Source organism: Conger conger, chromosome 4 (genome assembly GCF_963514075.1).
Source record: "Conger conger chromosome 4, fConCon1.1, whole genome shotgun sequence".
NCBI lineage: Eukaryota > Metazoa > Chordata > Actinopteri > Anguilliformes > Congridae > Conger > Conger conger.
The window spans coordinates 37851350-37873517 of record NC_083763.1 but is presented as its reverse complement, the minus strand read 5'-3'; the positions used below and the strand labels follow the sequence as shown (position 1 = coordinate 37873517).

The 22168-nt window shown below is 43.1% G+C and overlaps 1 protein-coding gene across 1 annotated transcript in view; it reads right to left on the bottom strand.

Moving 5' to 3' along the window:
* Positions 1 to 22168, bottom strand: part of zgc:153738 (uncharacterized protein LOC558115 homolog) — a 124010-nt gene that overhangs the window by 48435 nt on the left and 53407 nt on the right. The window contains exons 9-11 of the mRNA XM_061239245.1: positions 13037 to 13112; positions 7815 to 7921; positions 362 to 445 (exon numbers count right to left, since the gene is read on the bottom strand). Of these exons, the coding sequence (XP_061095229.1) occupies positions 362 to 445; positions 7815 to 7921; positions 13037 to 13112 (267 nt within the window). The remainder of the gene's footprint in view (positions 1 to 361; positions 446 to 7814; positions 7922 to 13036; positions 13113 to 22168) is intronic.

The following is a 22168-nucleotide window of genomic DNA, read 5'->3' as shown; positions in this document are numbered from 1 at the left end:
GCAGTCGATACCAAATATGAAATAGGAATAATCTCAATTTTTATCATTTAGGCTATTGTTTGCTACCTGTGGATCATACATGTTGGGAGAGTGATTTCACCAGGTGGTTTATATAGGCTATGTACATGTTATCCTCCTTACTTAACCTTAAACCTAGGTTTTTGCAGGTTTGGTTCATATTTGGACTGTCTGGACCTTTGGTCAATGCAACCAGTGCAATATGCATGGATCTTAAGAGTAATGAAGAGTTGAATTTGATTAGTTATGAATTCATCAAGATGCACCACACCCACTGATAATCTAGGCTGCATAATCCAGCCCATTTTACACAATGCCAAATGTCATAAAGCGATGTTTGTACCTTTGCACCCTTGGTTTTTCCTCCTTTATCTTTATTCATGGCCAGCTTCCAGTTAGCCAGCTCCTGTCTCATAAGTTCATCCACCTAGTGAGCAACAAAGAAAGAAACATATACCAGTGAACATTTCAGATGGCCATATTTAATGAAATAACCAGCCTGATGCTTGCACAGTGTGTGGTATTAGCAAACAAATCACTGCAACAGAATCAAATACATTCTGCATTCATGAACAATCTTAATCTATAATAAGGAATTCATCAGCAGAGTCCTCCAACAGCCCATGGAATAATTTCCCAAGGAAACCTTACATTCTCTCTCTGCCTTCTCCCGTTACAGACTTTGACCACTTTCAACTTTTCAACATATAACTGCCTGCTCCCTGCATTCCATCATCGTATCACTTCTCCAGTCATTGATCTCCTCTCTGGTGACTTCATCGGTGTCCATTGTACAGTTCCCCACTGTGTTCAAACAAGTTTGGTTTGGCTGGTTTCTGTGATTTAATTTCAATCAGCAGCCAATTTAGGCCTTGGAAAAAAAGGTGTGCACATTCTAGCCATTCAAGTACTTAAGTGCAGGAACACATCAAAGACAAGAAAAGACAGAGGCACTCATAAATGCAATCAAGTTCGTTTCTCCAGTCTGGTTTCAGGGCTGGCCACTCTGAGTCAGCTAGGAGCTCTACTCTACCCAGGTGGCTTTTCTTTCTCCAAAATTATGATCCTCCTCAACCTTTGTGCACATTTAACCTGGTTGACCACTACCTCCTGCAGTCTTCCCTAATTACCTTGGGAATATGCAGTACAGCTCTCAACTGGTTTGCCTCCTAATGCACCTTCATATATGCCTGTTTGTATCCCACCCCCTGCAACCTCAGTTTCAAATGTCCCCCAGGCTTGGTCCTTGGCCAAATCCTCTTCTCTCCCTACACCAAGTCTTGGTTTTGTCATCTCCTCTGATAGCCACACTGTTTTGGCTTTGATGCTATACTTCCAAGCTATTCAACCAAGCTCTTGGCCCAGGCGCTGGTCATCTCCAGGGCAACTCCCTCCTTGGTGATCTCTCTGGCAGTGCTGTCAGACCTCTGCAGCTCATGCAAAATATTTCTGCGTGTCTGAAGTATTTTCCTCTGCCATGTCACTGTTCAGCTCATCACATCCACTTGTGACCACTATTCTGCACAGAACAATTTCAAAACCTTAATGCTAGCCTATTGAAAAGGGAGGGATCAGTATATCTTCAAAAGATCATCAAGAGAAATGCTACCCAGGGTTTTTCTGACATAGTACGGCGGCCACCAAAATGATTTCACAGACTGCCAAAGGGAAATTGCCGGTCTCAATTATTCTAATTTTGGCAGTTGTTTGTGAAAATGGAGAATAAAATCATCCAAATAAATTTTAATTAGTTTGGATTTTTGTGTGAGATGTGTTCATGGAGATGTGATGGTGGATGGCAATACATTGTAGTAGTCACTAGAAAGACATCGTACTAGGAGTAAAAGAAGCATAGAACCGTGGCTTAGCTGTTCTGTGGGAAGTGCGACTTGTTAGCGTTTTCGTGTTTTTGTTACCTCCGTGCACACCGTAGTCTCCCTGTCACTTCATTCATTTGTTTGTTTCACCTATTTCACTTCCTGGTTTTTTTTCCCCCACCTGATTCCCATTCCCTCTCGTTACCTGTGTATAAAACCCCATCTGTTTGTGCAGTTAGTAGCCAGATTGTTATGTGTTTAATCCATACTCTCCAGCATTTTCGGATTGACACCTGTTTTGACCCATTTCGTCCCCGACCATAGAGTTTAGCTTATTCCTTCAGTCTTGTTCTGACCCATAGTTTTTCAACCTATTTCTGTTTATCGACTTTCGTTTCTGGATTGTATTTCTGTTTAATTAGCCCGTTTGTTTTCGACCCATTACCTGTGACCGCAACTATTCTTCGATTTTTAACCATTATTTTACCAGAAAAACCCCATTGCAAGGGGCACCTGATATGTAAGATAAAGTTACACAACAAGAGATACAGAGGTATAATGATAATTAAAAGTAGAGCAGTCTGTTAAAAACAGGGGCATACTTCAGTCACAGAGTTACAAATTACATGTTTAAAATCCACAATTAATTCAAGTTAATTTGTACACTTTATTTGACAGTGGTCGTCATGACATGGAAATGGCGGTAACATTACCATGACATAATACCTGTGATGAACAATGACATACAATTGTAATGAAACAATCTTTGGTTCGTATTATGACACATCTGACATAACAACCTGATGTATCATACCACTGATTCATCATGACATTTGAAAATGACTAAGTGACATAGCTTTCAGCTATTAATTGACAATCTGCCAGCCTGCCAAATGGTGATACATCATGCAAAAACAGCTTGTCATGATTTTATATTATTTACATTATTATTTTTTGCAGGTTGAGATTAGTTCATCTTGATAGATAATGCATCAATGTTCATTTGTTGTGAAACACCTCTGGAAGAATGCATGCCTTCATGAGAACAGGAAGATTCACAGCATGAATGTGCAGCTGAGAAATTGTGTGATGCAATCATTTCAACAAGGAACAGAATCTCAAAAGAATGTTTTCAACATCTTGTGGAATCCATGCCGCGAAGAATTGAGCCTGTTGAGAGCAAAGGGAGGCCCTACCCAGTATATTGTTCCTAATAAAGTGCTCAGTGTATGTCCTCATGACACTCAAAAATATATATGATATACCACTGACAAAGTCAAAGCTTCTGATGACAGTTTATGACACATGTCATGAAGCATTATGATACGTCATTAAATCTGTAAGCATGTGTGCTCCATTTTCGTTTGTGTTTTGAGTGCTTGCAGTCTTTTTTTTTGTTGCAAAACCTTTGCATTTTTTATCTTACTGCTGGGTGGGTTGTCATGTCACCCACTGAAACTTTGCAATCTGCAAGACTCGGTGGGGGGTTCGAATTTTACTGAGGGGTTCCGGCAGATTAATCTGTCTCTTTGAAAACCGTGCTCCGCTTGTTGTTGGCACGTACAAGCTGTCCTCCAGGAGACATGGAAGTTTCATAGGTGTGCTTACCAGGAGGTTCAGCTTTCCAGGCCAGCTTTAGAGCACTTCCTGGCAGAGCTGACTAGATGCTGGTCATGCCCTGGTTTGTAGCAGGTGCCCTCAGATCAGGAAGTTCACATCCATGCCGAACACTGCGGTACATGGGCTCACATTCCCTCTGTTGAACAGTCCATTGTGGCACGTGTAGTCTCCCCAGAGGAGGTGGTCCATGTGGATGCATGCTGCTATAGGCCACAGTACAACCAATTATCTGCTCTGTAAGTCATACAATTCTGCAGCCAGGGTGGTGCGTATTGGCAACTCGCAGGTAAGACGGAGCTCATCCCTGCTCTAACCTCTCCCTTCTCCCATTTTTCCATTTCACTAGGGGATACCACAGTGACCTCATCCCCCAGTGCAAGAAACCTTGGAGTGGTGATGGACAACAGGCTGTCCTTCTCCAAGAACATTGCTACGGTGACCTGAGCATGCAGGTTCTTCCTGTACAACATCCAGAGAATCCATCACTTCCTCACCACCTACTCCACTCAGCTCCTTGTACAAGCTATAGTCCTGTCCCTCCTGGACTACTGCAATTCTCTGCTGGCTGGTCTTCCAGCATCCGTCATCAGACCCCTACAACTGATCCAGAACGCCACAGCCCATCTGGTATTCAATGTCTCCAGACATTCACGTCACCCCCCTGCTTAGTGACCTTCACTGGCTGCCTGTTATAGCTCGCATCAAATTTCAAACTTTGGTGCACAAGTACCAGGCACTTAAGGGATCAGCCCCTGCATATATTCAATTACTTATCAGAATGTATACACCAGCAAGACCCCTCCGTTCCACTACTTTGGGACGCCTGGCACCTTCCCCTCGCCGCACCAGCACTTCTTAGTCACGACTGCTGTCTGTTCTGGCCCCACGGTGGTGGAATGACCTCCCTGTGGATGTCAGACTGAAGACTGCGCTTGAAAGTACAATATCTAATGCATTGTATTAGATATTGTATTGTATTGTTGTACTCTGGGTATTCTAGCTGCCAACCATGGTATGCTAGTTCATAAGTTGATGTATTCTTCAAGGGTTCTGATTGTATCTATACAGTCACACTAGGACTTGGAACCATACTATCCTCTAGGGTCCTCATCACACTTGTCCCTGTGTCTGATCTGCACTTTGTTGTATGTCGCTCTGGATAAGAGCATCTGCTAAATGCCTGTAATGTAATGTAATGTAACATGTAACCTAGCGATGCATATAGTACAAATGTAAATATACAACAAACGTTAGTTTAAAATAAAATGAGCACAATATTTGTGATGGTACGCATTTGGGCCAGTTCTGAAGTTATCACATATTTCTGACGGTATGCACGAAAGGGTTAATGTCTTGGGAGCTTGGCCATTGATGTCTTTTCTCACAGTGGCACGGCACAGGTGTGGATTGCCCAGTCACCCTTCCCTGATGCCACCAAAAGGACCATTTGAGACCTGCCGTTTGTCCCTGGCCAAAGTACCATGTGCTGCCCTCCTACTCGTTGGCCTCAGTATGTGGCTTGCAGTCACCTGTTTTAGGCCCCTCACCGTCCAGTTGCCCATGCAATGTCACCTGGTCTGTGCCAAAAACCTGATGAGACAACCTGCCCATCTGGCTCGGGGCAGCAATCTAATCGCCACCCCCCAAACCACCTGAACACACCACCGAACAGGCCTGAAGCCCTGGGGTCAATGGTGGGACAATAGAGCTGAGACAGTCCAATTCAATATAATCCTGTTTGGTCTTTCTCTGGCCCCCTATATGGTCACCCACTGTATGAGTGCAGTTCACTCAGCACATCATATCACCAGTCTGGGCATGAATGTCAATTATGGAAAATATGGATCAATTCCATCCTTGAACTAAGGGTCTTTCAGAGACTTCTGGGGCTGATTGTGACTGCCTTGTTGGTCGTGCCTCTCAGACTCCAGGCAGCCAGGCCACTTTAAATGTGGCTGAACACCATGGCACTGCAACCCAAGCACCATCATTCAGATTAGGGTGATGCATCAGTTTTACCAACTACTGAGCCCCTAGCTGTGAGTAAACTTTTGATGAAGGAGTGGGAGCTATACCATCACGATGCATGGTGGTGGTGAAGGCAGAGTTCAGTGGCACCAGTCTTTGGAAGTGGCCCAGCATCTCTTGTCCTGGGCACTTCCCAGTTTAGCCTCTCTTCGGGCCATCCATGTCCCGAGGGTCTGGACTTTTTGCCTCGCTTGGGGATCCATCCCGGCAAATGGCATTTCCACCCTGATGAAATGGAGCTTCTCAGGCAAACCTGTTCACCTCTCAGGAGTCATTGCACTTCATGGTTTTCAATGACTGAGGAATGAAGCCCCTCAGCCAACGCAAAGTTCTTCTGGTACGCCCCAGGTGGCTGATGGAACCATGGTCTCCTCAGCCTTTTCAGCGGGTCACCTGCTGTCTCAGGGGAGCGGCTTTGTTTGGCATCCTCAGCCTTTTCCATCAGATGAATGGGGCAGCTCTTTGTTTGCTATGGCAAGTCCAAGGGTTAAGCACTCTTGGCTCAAGGCTTTTCCCACTGGATAGTAAAGGTGATAGCCGTGGACAATGAGGCTAGTGCTAGTCCATTACCTATGAATGTCCACTGTAGGTCGACCAGGAGTGTGGCTACATCATGGGCAGCACTGAGGGGTGTCTCCCTTCCTGACATCTGTGCAGGACATCTGGGCATGTTTACAAGTTTCACCGTGTCAAAGTGGCACCTGTGACCACGGTCGGTGAACTACCCTAATGGTCAGAGAATAGAAGGAAGATTACTCATATTCATGGTTCTATGAGTTCCCAATGACCATTTGGCCTTCTGGTTACTCTGAACCCTTCTGAGGCGAGAAGGGCTTTTGAGAATTTCTTGGTTGGTATAACATGATTCTCAATGCATCTGTTAACAAGGAAGGTACCCTAATAGCCATCCGAACCGTTGTTACATGAGTAACCTTTGTTAGCACAGAAAGGAGCCAAGCTTTCAAACAAAGGACCTATTGGGATTTACAAACGAACAATTTATATGGACAAAATAACTTATGCAAGCAATGGATTTACCGGAAGTGAATGCAATGTAAGTACATTGCATATGTACCTTTAAAACTTATTTCTGAATTATTTATTATGTGATTTCAAGTGCTTTCTTGAAAACGAAATGGTTATGATATTTTTTTTTTATGGAAAGACATACGAGAGAAGATAACTACAGAAAGAACTAAAATAAGTTCATGATGTACTTTATGGTGTCATAAACCAGCAGGAAATGCAGAGGCTGCCTTTGTTTTATTGCCCTGAGCCAAAGGGAGGAGAGAAGGGAACAAATTTAAGGGCCAATTACTTTTTCACAGGGGTGACATGGATTTTGATAACTTTTTGTCATTAAGTCAATGAAACTGTCATGTACAGAATATCTTAAACCAAACAATAAACATTTCATAATGAATGGACAGGCAAGGGACAGAATCCGGGCAGAAAGGGCAATGGGGAGCAGGTGAGACGAAGTCAATCACAGGCAAGGGTCTTAACCAGGAGATCAGTCCGAAGGAGAAGGCAGGAACGAAGATGGGGCTAGGAGGAGAGAAGGAGGAGGAGAAGGGCAGAGGACCATGGGCTGGGGGACTGGAGCAGGACAAAGGAGCTTGGAGCAGGCTTGGAAGTGGTAAATGGTAAATGGTTGGCATTTATATAGCGCCTTTATCCAAAGCGCTGTACAATTGATGCTTCTCATTCACCCATTCACCCATTCCAACGGCGATTGGCTGCCATGCAAGGCGCCGACCAGCTCGTCAGGAGCATTAGGTGTCTTGCTCAGGGACACTTCAACAAACAAAGCCCGGGCGGGGGATCGAACCGGCAACCCTCCGACTGCCAGACAACTGTTCTTACTGCCTGAGCCATGTCGCCCCAAGTGGGACAGGTAAACACGGGAACAGGAACTGGGAAATCAAACGCGAGAGAGCAAGACAAAGGCAAGGACCAAGACAATCTGGCGAAGAACTTAAAACACAGACAAGCTTATATACATGGGTAATGAATAGGGTAAACTCAAAACATGAAATTGAATACGAATGTGTTTTTTTGTTTACTCAGGTTACCTTTTTCTAAGATTTGAAACCATTCAATGTGAAAAATATGCAATAATAGAGGAAATCAAAAAGGGGCAAATACTTGTTCACAGCACTGTAAGTTACTCCGGATCAGAGCATTTGCTAAGTGATTGTAATGAAATGTAATATGATAATGCACACTTAAGAGTAAATGTGAGAATGGTAGAAACTATGTCCTGCACCAACAACTGATACACTTGATTTTTCTGACCGTTTGCCCAAACCCTTTGTGCTCACAAAATACCTGAAGCCTGATTTCAGCCTCAAGCTCTTTCCTCTTTTCTTCTTTGATCAGCTCAACCTCATGTCTCTGGCTGAAGTTCTTGGACTCATTACGTTTCTGCCAGATTGCTGTGGAAACAAAACAATGCAATGTAATCAGTTGTTTTCAAAGGGGAGGTGAAGCCCATGGCAATATGACTGGTTCATTTGCTATTTACCTGAGATAAGACATAACCTGCATAAAAAAAAAATAATTGACCAGTAAAGATAAACAAAAGTTTGTTTCCTGCAGCTACGCAATCCTTTCATTACTAGACCATTAACTTTGAATGAGCTCAATGATTGATGATAAATAGAACCGAAGTAAGATCCTTTGGATTGCCTTGGCACAAATGAGAGTGACCAAACAAAACTTGATTTTCACTGCCTTTTATGACTTCGCAACAATTGTGCCACTGACTGGGTGCTCACCTGTGGGACAGGGATGAGGGGTGACAATTTAATTTGCACTTATCAAATTATCAACAAAATGTGCCTATTTCAGATTAATGGGTATGACTTTTTCACTAATTATGTACGGTCAGCTTAAAGAGCGTGTGTGAAGCCGGAGTCACTTGGGTAATGGATATGCATGTCTGTCACTAGGCTCTAGTTTTAATATGTCCAGCTGAAGGAAAGTAGTGTTGAAAGTATGGTATATTCTGGGATAGTGTTGAGTCAGGTTATTTTTTTCCCTCATGTTTTTGTTGTTCTGTTTTTTTCTTTCTTTTTCCTTTAATCTCTCCTTTAAGAGAGAAAGGGGATGGGCTTGGGAACAGTATTGTTGGAAGGGGAGGTTGGATTGGACTAAGGGGCGAGGGGTATTTCTAAATGGTACAGGAAGGCAATGGGTAGGGGACAACTATTTAAGGAAACATTTTATTCCTTCTTTCTTCCTTATAATTTACATTGTGGAGTATTTGACCATTGTAAAACACACCTTACATCTAAAACCTAGCATCTAAATAACGGGAACAGAAGTAGTTCGGATCGCCAGCTATAAAACTGCAATGGCCTAGCAGATTTAAAAAAAGTATTTACCTGGTTAAAAGAGAAGGATTAGCCAATTTTTTGTCTACGAGGAACACAGTCAGTATCAACAGATGCAACTATTAGGACGGGAGAATGGGATGGGCCATGATCCTGTTTAAAAATAACTTTAATTGTACTCTTCAAGCTTCAGAATTGGTGCCCGATTGCATAAAACACCTTTACCTTACCTTAACTCTGACACTTAAAGGTACAATATGTAATTTTGGACTTCTAAGGAGAGGAATAGCAGCAACACTATTTATCCCTCCCCCTTCTCTGTAAACGTGCTGAAGATGAAACGCCATTGGCTGTGGCAATTAGAACCAATTTCCAATGAGCTTGAATTATTGCACATACAGTGTCAGGTCGTCAACTGTATATTGTGAAAGCAGAATTTAAGAACTATAAACACAGGCAGAGGGTGAGTCAATATGTTAGTGAACCTTCTTCATAGGAAGGGATTTACAATGGTCTGTAACAATGTTTTAACACAAAAATCTTACATATTGTACCTTTAAGGATTGATTTTCCCTTAGGTAAGGGAACCTAAGGGTGTTGCATATAAACCCGTAGACATTTTTCTTAGATAAGGGAAACAGTTAAGAGCTTTGCTGCAGTGGTAGACGTTTTACTGTAGCAAAATTCGACTGTAACCTTGGAATGCGTTATCTCATTGGTTACGATCATTGACTGTAGGCTATACAATAAGAAGCTATACGTTCTCCATTTGCTGAAGAAGAAAAACAATCTTGACTCTCTGGGGTCGACAAGATCAGATCAACTTTCCTTTCCATTAGGATGATTCACTTTGTGAGATTTTACCATGCAGACGGAACGAACACACATATTGACAGAAACTGATTGATTAGATGAATAAGGCCACTGCTTTACTCATTAATATGAGTTTCACCCTGTGCGAATTCAACATTTTTCAAGATTTAACTTCACTTTAAATTACTGAACTAATACTTAGTTTAGTTGCATAACTATTGTTTTTAACTGCTGCACATCTGCGTTGCATCAAGTCAACCAACTTCTGGCACCTAAGAACAGGTATTTCAGCCCATGATGAACAAACTACATTCCACAGTTCCTGTGAATTTTTAGGTTTTGCTTCAGAAACTGCATTTTTAATGTTACCCCACAAGTTTTCAATGGGGTTGAGGTTGGGGGATTGAGCTGGCCACTCCATTACCTCAATCCTTTTTGTCTAGAACCAAGATGTTCCTCGCTTACACATGTGTTTGCGGTATTTTGATGTATTCAAACTGATCCATGGCATACGAACCCAACACCGTAGTCTGAAAAACATCCCCATACCATGATTTTTGCACCACCAAGCTTCACTGTCTTCACATTGTACTGTTCTAGCTACGTTAGTCGAGCCAAGTTAACAAAATTAACTAACTTGGCTGGAAGACTGCAGCCACGGACAGAATCATTATGGAAGCGATGCAGACCATCTATCTCTATGAAGTCCATTTAAAAATACAAACAATCTTGCAATAAACTAAAAACAAACAACATTCCTAATTGGTTGCTGGTTTAAACATCTATTCTGGGGACCGTTTCCCAAAACCGTTGCTGTCTAACTATTGTCACAAGAACCACTGGAAGAACCAAGGATTTGGTGTTCCTGAAAAACCATAGTTTCACCCTTCCTTAGCAAATCCATTAAAACATCACAACTGTTTCAAAAACACAGTAATCTCTGACAGCTTGCTGGAAAGTCAATAAAATCACAAATGTCACGCTGACACCTTATGAACATACACTCATACAGCACAAATCACCAATAGTAGGCACAAAGTGGAAGGAAAAAGGCATCACATACTCACACCGCCTCTTTGAATTTAACACATTATTCAGCTTCCAAGAACTGATCCAGAAACAGAGCATTGGGAAAGAACAATATCTAAAGAACCACCAACTGAATAATCAAGGCCAAAAACCAAAATATCCAATCATCCCCTTCAAACACCACCACTGATGGAAAATATTAATACAATTGCAAGTTCAAAGAAACCTCTCTCCAAATTATATAAACCACAGACAACATCTCTCTTCCTATCAATAATTGGGAAAATGGCCTCAATATCAATGTCTGACTTTTAGACCAATATCTGCAAGAACACCTTCAACATGTCTAATAAGACTAATATAACTAATTCAGTATAAAATCAACCACAGTGTACATATCACTCAACACAAAATGCTCACAGACCTATGCACTCACTGTACACTCCACACAGCTGATAACAACTTTCACACTCTCTGGCAATGCCCAACAGTCAATTAGCATTGGCAAGAAATTATCACCAACTTCTGGGATGCATCCTCCTACTATCCCTATCACTGTGCTTACTTAGAGACTCATCAGAAATAGATACCTCCAAATAAAACACAACTCCAATACTTGTAGCCCTGAGTATCGGCAAGAAAACAATGCTATTGAACTGGAAAAACAGAGACAAACTTTTTATCTCACAGTGGTTAAACCTGCTATCAGAATATATATGAATGGAACAAACCTCAGCCTTGATCAGAAAACAAACTGAAAAAATCACTAAAAACACTACTACTGAATGCACACCCACCCACACACATACATACACATGCACCTACATTGTTATGACCCGGTCTAGGTGTAGAATGGGGAGTGGGAATGAAATGACCACTGCAGACCGACAAGTAACTCTGGCCATGTCTGCCTAAACAAACCTAAATAAACCTCAACTAGTCTTCGAAGGTTTACCGGGCTCGAAACGGCGTGTAGCCAACCCTCAAACGAAGATCAGGTCTCCTCTCCTCCGATTGTCTAGCCAAATAACAAGGGAAAAATCCAGCTGGAATAACTCTAACTTAACCGGAGCCACTATACGGCCAGCAGAGGGGCAAAGCAAAGTCACAATCAGGGTGGGCAAACAGGGTCAAGCATGAGTGAGGCGCTGCAGTGAACAAACCAAAAAGGGCTGGACAGATCAGTAGGATTGGCAGCTTTTTCAAAGAAAAGAACCGGCATTGAAGGTCATAGCAACACACACATATGCACACATACACAAGCACACATGCACACACACACACACACACACAGGTGTCTTTATTTAATTCATTATTCCCCAACAATATTATCACTATCAGCAATGTTAAAGGAGCACTGTCACGCTTGTTTCATTCTGTGTGTAGGCCTTGTCACTGTCAGTGTAGCCGTTTCCTAAATATGAGGCAACACTTCTAAGGGCAAACAATCTTGAATCTCCAGCCTGTGTTTCCCAGAAGGTAACGGGCGCTCAAACTCCACCCTTGAACACTGGGTTATGAGTGGGCAATCACATGACACTCCCATGAAAATACGGTAACGTTAGCATACAAATACACACATAATCCAACTTGGCTAGCCATGAGCACTCTGGCGGACAGCTCTGACTTCACAGAGTCAGAGGACAAGCTTTTCGATTTTGATGAAGAAATACAACTTTACAGATGAATGAGAGGATGAGGCAGCCAAAGCTAACAGAGAGCAGAGAAGTGGGAACAGAAATTGGTGCCAGTGTGGGAACATGCCTACCGAGATGGAAAGCCTTTGCTGCCATGAATGGGATCGAGGGCAACAGCTGTTTGCAGAAACCGAACACGGAGTTTGCGTCACTGCCAATAAAAACTTCAAACCCTTACCACATCCTGCAGTACTTACCAATAGGAGGATTAATGGGAAGAAGTATGCACAACCAAGGGGCCCAGGAGGGCAACTAAGCGACAAGTAAGTAAATGTCTAGCTAACAAGCTGTATCAAAAAGCAGCTTCACCCAGTTTTTGTAAATAACTGTAGAATAGAAATACACACACCCTTACCCTGTATCCTGTCTGTCCATGCCTGTACTTAGTCTAGTTTTATCACAGTCTGTACTTAAATGTCATTTTTTATTATTTATTTTATTTTAAAAGGAAGTGAACAATAAAAAAACCCACAGGACAACAATTTCAGTTTATCCCTGCTTGCTTAAACCCAAATTAAAAACAAAATCCATTAAATGCTCTGCAGTATCGCATCACTAAAAGTTGTTTCATTGGTACACCCCATTAGCAGGAATTAATGGATTGTGTAACAGCTGCTTGCTGTAGATTGTAATTGTTTTCTAGCCAGAGCATCCCCACTTTTTGTTCTTTTCTTACCTGAAAAGGTTTTCTGGCTGATGTCAAGGTCTGTTAGAAAAGCTGATGGCATCATTGTCAAACCTGGTTCCTCCTCCTGCAAATAAACACAAAAAATCTTGGATGACAGTTCATCTTTCAGCTTTAACTGGTTCCTCGGGGTGACCCGAGTACTCAGCTGAAACAAATATCTGGTACAATTATTTTGATTTTCCGGAGCACAAGTGCTGTATGAGCAACTGGATCAAGAAAGGTTGTGTTTAGAGTATGGCTTTAGAGAGAGGATTGGTGTAGAATTTTTAAAGAGTTAAATGTATTCCTCCATATGATTGTCAGTAGAAAAATAAATGCAGGGACCAACCCAGAACAACTTTATATTTGTGCACAAACTTGATGTCAACTTGTGTACAAAATATGGTAAAGCTATCGACATGCATTCCACATGAGTTTTCCCATAACTTCATCCGGATGTCAAGTGTCCCTAAATCTCCAAAAGGAATAAAGTGGAAGTTTGTGAATACAATCTGTAACATTCAAAATACAGGTAAAAAAAAATGAAAAGTTTTTTTTTTAATGTAATTTAATTCAAAAAGTGAAACTTTCACATATTCTAGATTCACTGCACATCAAGTGAAATATTTCAAGCCTTTTTTTGTTTTAATCTTGATGATTACAGCTCATGAAAATAAAAAATCCAGTATCTCAAAATATTAGAATATTACATAAGACCAATCAAAAAACGGATTTATAATGCAGAAATGTCAACCTTCTGAAAAGTATGTTCATTTATGCACTCAATACTTGGTCGGGCAATCATGACAATTGGATTGCTGACTTGTCCAGAAGACACTCATTGACACCCTCCACAAAGTGGGTAAGCCACAGAGGGTCATTGCTGAAAGGGCTGGCTGTTTGCAGAGTGCTGTATCAAAACATATTCATGGAAAGTTGACTGGAAGGGAAAAGTGTGGTAGGAAAAGGTGCACAAGCAACAGGGATGACCGCAGCCTTGAGAGGATTGTCAGGCAAAACCGATTCATGAACTTGGGGGAGCTTCACAAGGAGTGGACTGAGGCTGGTATCGCATTCCTAGTGTCAAGCCACTCCTGAACCAGAGACAACGTCAGACGCGTCTTACTTGGGCTAAGGAGAAAAATAGCTGGACCTTTGCTCAGTGGTCCAAAGTCCTTTTTTCAGATAAAAGTAAATTTTACATTTCATTTCATCAAGGTCCCAGAGTCTGGAGGAAGAGTAGAGAGGCACAGAATCCAAGTTGCTTGAAGTCCAGTGTGAAGTTTCCGCAGTCAGTGATGATTTGGGGTGCCATGTTATCTGCTGGTGTTGGTCCACTGTGTTTAATCAAGTCCAGAGTCAACGCAGCCATCTATGCAGCCAGATTTTAGAGCACTTCATGCTTCCATCTGCTGACAAGCTTGATGGCGATGCTGATTTCCTTTTCCAGCAGGACTTGGCACCTGACCACAGTGCCAAAACTGCTAGTAACTGGTTTGCTGACCATGGTATTATTGTGCTTGATTGGCCAGCCAACACGGCTGACCTGAAACATTGTCAAGAGGAAGATGAGAGACACCAGACCCAACAATACAGACGAGCTGAAGGCCGCTATCAAAGCAGCCTGAGCTTCCAAGACACCTCAGCAGTATCACAGGCTGATTGCCTCCATGCCACGCCACATTGATGCACTAATTCATCAAGTATTGAGTGCATAAATGTCTTATGTAATATTCTAATATTTTGAGATACTAGGTGAATCCATTGTCCCGTCTCTTTCCCTTCCCTCTTTCACCCATTGCTGCTCTCTTACTTTCCTGCCAGCTTGGACAGCGGCAGAGGCTATCTCTCTCTCACCCTCCAGTCCGCTCGGACAGAGGCCAAGATCCTACCACGCAACTTAGCTTACTTTACAGTAACTAAGTCTAGGACATTGGAGGGACCACATTTCCTACAATTCCACAGGACAATTCCGCGACGTCCACCCCGCATGACATCTAGCTCGGTTTAGCCAATCTCGTAATGGCGGGGAAATAAACTTTCCCCGTATGAGAGCAAGGAATGCTCTCTGGAAAAAATTCCCTATAGCGAGTGGAAACTGGGGTACGTGGAATGCTACATCAGTTTACATTACATTACATTACATTATTGGCATTTGGCAGACGCTCTTATCCAGAGCGACGTACAACAAAGTGCATACCCATAACCAGGGATATTTACCCCTGGAAAGCACAGCAACAAACTTTTCCACCTGGAAAAAGGACCAGCGAGCATTTTTTTCAAGAACCAAACGGACCAGACAACAACGCGCAGCCCACGGGAACATCCCAGCTCTGTGCATCTGCCTAGGACAACAGTTCACATTACCATCGCCACTTCTACAAGGACAGCACGTCTTTTGGATCCAGCTATGCATATGGATTCAGTAAGACTAAACAAGCATTTTCAGGCATAGCCAGTGTTAGCTTAGTCTTAACTAATATTGTGGATCTGTATTTTTCCATTTGTCTTTGTGTTACCGTTGAATGCATTCTGTTAGCCGTATATGTACGTACATCTTTTGCGCATATATAGAGTACGCAAGTAGTCGCTCTTCTCACAGCTAGCACTACTACTCTTTAACACACCCAGAACTCTAGCTTACCCAAGCTAGCTACTCCCACCTTTCCTTTGTCCAAGGAACACACACGCCCACACACATATCCTAACATACCTTACCCAACTAACCCCCTCGTTAGTCCAACCGTATACCTGTTATGTGTTTGTATGTTTGTTTAATAAAAAAAAAAGGTGTCTGTTTTGGCGTCACATAGATATGAGAGCCGAGTTAAAGCAGTCTTTCAAAGAACTTCTAACCTTCAGGTTACCGGTATGTTTAATCATTGATATTGGTTATTTGAATTATTAATTTAATTAATTAATTTATTTATTATTTGGTGAAGGTGGGTCAAAAACCCAGAGACTAGTTCATGAAAGTACGTTTTGCCAATTAGTAAAACTAGCAAAAAATCCAAATGGCTGGCAATGTTGCTCCTTGAGGACATACATCAAATTACTTTATATAATTTTTCATTCATCACAGCCAATGATACACTCTTTTAAACCTGCAAATTTGCTATAGTGCCCCTAATGTCAATATACTCACCAAGTTTCATGATGATCAGCCATTGCCAAGCCTGTCAAATGCCAGCTGATGATTGTCTGATGGCGGCCATGTTTTTTTTAGATATCGTTTAAGGAAGCATCTTCAGAACAGATGGAGTATAGAAAATTTCAACATGATTGGTCAAATGGTTCAAGAGGTATTTAGACATTGTTGTAGTGCCACCTAATGGGCACAGTGTTTGTATATGTGGACTGAATTTAGTTTGACTTGAACAAAGCGGACTGAACATTTTGTAAATTTTCCCACATTTAGCGCCATTTCCTGAAGGGCCTTTCTTATTTTCCTCTTTTCTCCACTGTCGATCTTTAAGCACTGCTTATGCTTGATAGTTTGCATTATCAAACTATCATGCCGCCACAACTAGAAACAATCTCTATCGAGTCTTTATCTGGCTAATCCATCCATCCATCCATCCATCCATCCATCCATCCATTATCTGAACCCACTTATCCTGAACAGGGTCACAGGGGGGCTGGAGCCTATCCCAGCATACATTGGGCGAAAGGCAGGAATACACCCTGGACAGGTTGCCAGTCCATCGCAGGGCACACACACCATTCACTCACACACTCATACCTACGGGCAATTTAGACTCTCCAATCAGCCTAACCTGCATGTCTTTGGAATGTGGGAGGAAACCGGAGTACCCGGAGGAAACCCACGCAGACACGGGGAGAACATGCAAACTCCGCACAGAGAGGCCCCGGCTGACGGGGATTCGAACCCAGGACCTCCTTGCTGTGAGGCGGTAGTGCTACCCACTGCACCATCCGTGCCGCCTATCTGGCTAATCTTAACATTAATTAAAAACAGATGCTGTCTATATAAAACAATGTGTACGCGCGTGAACAATTTTACAAGAAACCAGGCTGAGCTATATTAGCCTGCCTGGTTCATAGTCTCTTGTTAGCAATAGCTTCCCTACCACACCGTCACAGTAACATTTACTTTATAAGTTAAGAGGACAATGCAATTCATTGGAGAACGCTCACTTCAGACACCAACACGTTCCGTTTTAAGGTGTAATATTAGCTGCTTCCAGCCTACTGTTCAAAGCCATTACCAGCAAAGTGTTAGTAGTGTTCTGCTAACCGGAAAATGCAGAAATGTAACACTACCTTTCTAACGGTCAGAAATATCTTGTTATCCTTTCATTTTATATGTCCTATCCCTGATTCATGTTACCCTGTCCGCCCAAACAACTGCTTTTAAATGATTTAAGGCTCAATTTACTGTAAAGGAGATGGGCTGATCGGTCACAAGTTTCCCTTAGTTGACACTGTATGCTTAAATGGATCACGTATGTGACTCATACCATGTTTATCTGAAAACGGAAGGCATTAGACTTTACACACTTTAGACTTTAGATGTTGACTTGAATCTGAATCGACTTCATCATCCAGTGTTAACTCTGCAGCAAAGGTAGATGCCAGCAGCAGCAAGACAAAAAAAAGACAGTATGACGACAATTATCTTAAATATGGCTTCATCTCTAGTGGGGATCCGTCGTGCCCTCTCCCTTTGTGCTTAGTGTGTGGCATGAGACTGTCAAACCAAGCGATGGTTCCGAGCAAACTTCTGAGGCACCTGACAACAAACCATCCTTCTCTAGCCAAAAAGGAAGCAGAGTATTTTGTCCGTATGAAAAACCAACACAGCCGACAGGAGAAAATAATGAAGTGTGCAAAGGTGTCAGAGAAAGCACTGGACGCTAGCTATATTGTGGCCGAGATAATAGCTAAAGCTAAAAAGCCCCACACAATTGCAGAGACAGTCATATTGCCTGCATGTACAGCCATCGTCAAGAAAATGCTAGGCCCACAAGCAGCAAAAGAAATAGCAATGGTCCCGCTGTCGGACTGTACAACAGGAAGACGAATCAACGATATGTCTGCGGACATTGACGACGTGGTTCTGGAAAAAATAAAGGCAAGTGGACATTTTTCCTTACAACTTCACGAATCAACCGACGTAAGTGGCCACGCTCAGCTTTTGGCAAATGTTCGATTTGTAGATGGGGACCATATCACAGAGACTTTTTTATTTTGCAAACCACTGCCTAACAAAACGACTGGAGAAGAGATTTACCGTGTGACAACTGAATATCTTGAAAAGGGAGGATTAAGTTGGAACAACTGTATCAGTATCTGCACCGATGGTGCAGCTGCCATGACAGGCAGTGCCAAGGGCTTCATCAGTCGGGTCAAAGCGCAAAACCCAGACATGCGAACGACCCACTGCTTCCTTCATAGGGAGGCACTCGTTGCAAAAACGCTGCCTAAAGAACTTTCCGATGTGCTGGACAGAGCGGTGGACATGGTTAATTTCATCAAGGTGCGGCCGTTAAAGAGCCGTCTGTTTTCGATTCTATGTGAGGAAATGGGAGCAGAGCATCAGAGCTTACTGCTACACACGGCCGTTCGCTGGCTTTCACGTGGGAAGGTTTTGAGCCGACTGTACGAGTTAAGAGAAGAACTCAGAAACTTCCTGGTAGCAGAGAAATCTGCATACACGGAGCTGCTTGCAGATGAATGATGGTGCGCAAAACTCACATACTTAGCTGACATTTTTCAGCATCTCAATGAACTGAACGCTAAAATGCAAGACAAAGAAGAAACCTTCTCACATGGTCTGATAAACTGCGTGGCTTCAGATCTAAGCTCACACTCTGGCGTTCCTTTGTGGAATGGGGCAGCCTTGAAATGTTTCCCTTGTGCAGTGAGCATTCAAACAGTAGCACCCTCTCTGACCTAATCACTCAGCATCTCAAAACTCTTGATGAGAGATTTAGTCACTATTTTCCATCGGAGTCTTATGCACAGTTTGACTGGGTCCGGGACCCTTGGAGTTCATGTGCACTGGAAAGCTCAATGGACATGCCACTGCCAGCACAGGAGCAACTGGCAGAGATCAGGGAAGACCGCACATTAAAAATTACATTTCAAGACATGGCTTTGGACAGGTTTTGGATATCATTGGAGAAGGAGTACCCAGTAGCTTCAAGTAGCGCCATTGCTATTCTTCTACCATTCTCCACAACGTATTTGTGTGAACTGAGCTTTTCCAGTCTAACCTACATCAAGAACAGTACAGTACAGGGAGCGACTGAGGGCTGTGGACCAGGAGCTCTGTGTTTGCCTCTCATCCATTCCTCTCTCTCTCTCTCTCTCTCTCTCTCGCAGTGTGTGTAGGCCTATGTGTGTGTATTTGTGTGTGCCTTGAAATTTTGCATACTTTTTAAGGGTGCCGTGACTGAAAAAAGGTTGAGAAACACTGCTCTAGTCTACAGTGACTCATGCGTGGGTAACCACCACAATTTATTTAGAAAATGTGTGTTTAGAGATGCATAGTCAGTAGAGCTATCGATCACATTTTGACCCCTATTTTTGACTTTAGACAGGTGTGATTAATTAATACCATTGACAGACCATTTAAAAGAGGACCTTTCTTGCTTTGGCAGCTGCAAACTCTTCAATTATCTTGCTCAATCTATTCAAAGATCTTGTGACATTGTCGATCACAGATAGTTCAAGTTTGAGATGCGAAAACTACTCTCTCCTGACGCCATGGTTACCGGCACAGTTAACAATAAGCGCAGACCAACACTATGATTGGGTACAACTCCAAAACATTTTCCCGGTAAATGTACCTAAGCATGTCAATGGGTGAATCGCACACATTGCTGGGATAGCTCTTGACAGTTGTTTTTATCTTGAAGCTCTGATCATCAGCATCAATGTCCCCAATTTCTTTTGCAGGTTCTTTTCATGCTGTGTGTTGTCACTGATCGCTGTTCGCATCTTCTTCACGCTGAAGAGAAATCCGAACAATTTGTATTTGTCCAGCTGTGACATTTTGTGACTATCAACAAGGGCAGGGCTCAGCAACCCTGGTCCACCCTGCGGCTCTCCAGGACCAGGGTTGCCGACCCCTGAACTAGGGGGAGAAAAACTTTTTGCTCATAGTTCTCTTTTCGCTGGGTTCATCATCTGAACTTTCCAGGGCAAACATTGCCCTTTTTTTCCCACCGGCAATACTACGGACTCATTCGTTGATTCGGTGCTATCTTCAGCTGCTGGCACTGCTGGCTTCTGTGATTGCAGCTGCAGATCAATACCCTCCTCGTCGCCCTCTGCTATTTATGTTCCGAAGCTAGGCTAGTCACACCTGCACTAGAACTAACTAGAATAAGGTTAGCTTCTTGAGCAGTATCAGAACCTTTCGGGAAATAAATAGTTCATTTTTGCTTTTCCACTTACTGTGCATGTTTTCTATATTCAGCACTACTTTGAACGTCTCATTGTGATGATGGACGCTGTTTCCTGTTTGCTGTTCGAACCAGAGACGCGTTTTTCTCCAAGCAGCTGCTGAACTTTGCTTCTATTTTTGACACTATACTCTGAAAATAATCATTGGATTACTCTTCCATCAATAAGGCGCTCCAAGTTCCCACCGCGTCCTATATCATCCACAAGCTCACGGAATAAATACAGGCAGATGAAACGTAAGTTATTTACGAATTCTAATGGCGGTTTCCGGCTCGCCGGTATCGCCCATCTCTCACCCTGGCCTTCCCTCTCCTTCTTGGGCTGTCCCCTGCTCTGTGTGCGATATGTTTACTTATTTATTCTCGGCAATTAATGATAACTTTACCTGTGATAAGTGTAGGTTAAATGCTAGGCTGACGGAGAAGATTGTTGAATTGGAAACTTGCATCCGTACCTTTACGAAATTTGAGATAGTGAAAAGTTCATAGAATCCTTCTTGGTTCCGGATGCACAAGTTAGTCTGTCTCCAGGTAGTACCCCAGCAGAGCCCGTGTGATGTGCAAATTCCTCTCTGAAAGGGCTCCAGCTAATTGAAAATGGAGCAGCTTGTATTCTTACTAGAACAAGGAGATTTGAGCACATCAGCCCAAAAACATATCTCTTTATCCTGTCCTATAGTTGAGGGGCAGGAGTGGGTGGCTGGCAAAAGCTATAGAGTCTCTGGTGGACTTGGCGGTCAGTGCTTTCAGTGGATCATTGTTGGTAGTGCTGTGTTAAGCATAACCAGTCATGGTCTGGTGGTGACTGTCTCAAGCCTGCCCTCATGGATGTGTTGGCCACTGCCTCTGTTTCCCTTAGCTACGCTGCCATAGCCTTATTCTGCCGGGGTTCTCCTTATCGCACGCAGGTACCTCTCCCTCCTGCTGTGATTGAACAATTACTGTCTGGACCCCCTAACAATGTTACTTTCCTCTTCTCCCCGCTCTGGGCACCTGCCCGTAGCACTAGCCCAGCTTTTCCTGCGCACCCCCTCCAGGCCCGGAGCTCCAGCCCAAGACCAGCCGTACAGCTCCTAATGCCACTGCTGATTCAGCTGTAGCACCAAGCCTGTCCCCTTGCCTGACAGTGCCACCCATTGGTGCTCCTGCCATCCCCATTTGTGCTTCAAGTTATTGGAGATTTATGTACTTTTATTTAATCTGGTTTTCTGTTTAAAACCATTGTTTCTACAAACCGGTGTCAACCAGCGGCAGATGGGTTCCCCTAGGTCAAGGTTTCAAGGTTTCTTCCTGTTTCCAGGGAGTTTTTCCTTGCCACTGTTTCCCTAGGCGTACTCTTGGGGCCCGGTTTCTCTGTAAAGCTGCTTTACGACAAAGGCCCTTTGTATAAAGCGCTATACAAATAAAATTGAATTGAATTGAATGATTGTTACCACTGCTCAGAGTATGAAAATTGGCAAAGCCATCAATTATTCAACGATCATGCTCTCAATTTTTGTAAAGCTGGTCTTGGTGCGTCGTCCCCTAGTGGCCTGGCGCCCTGGGCAATTGCCCAGTTTGCCCAGTGCTGCCACCGGCCCTGGCCAACACTGGAGGCTCTCCCTTCGCCTAGCCAAAAAAGTTGGGGGATGTCACAATCTGATCACGTTTCATACGGAGTTAATTTTCTCAGAACACCAATGCTATGATGCCAATAGGCGACACAGTA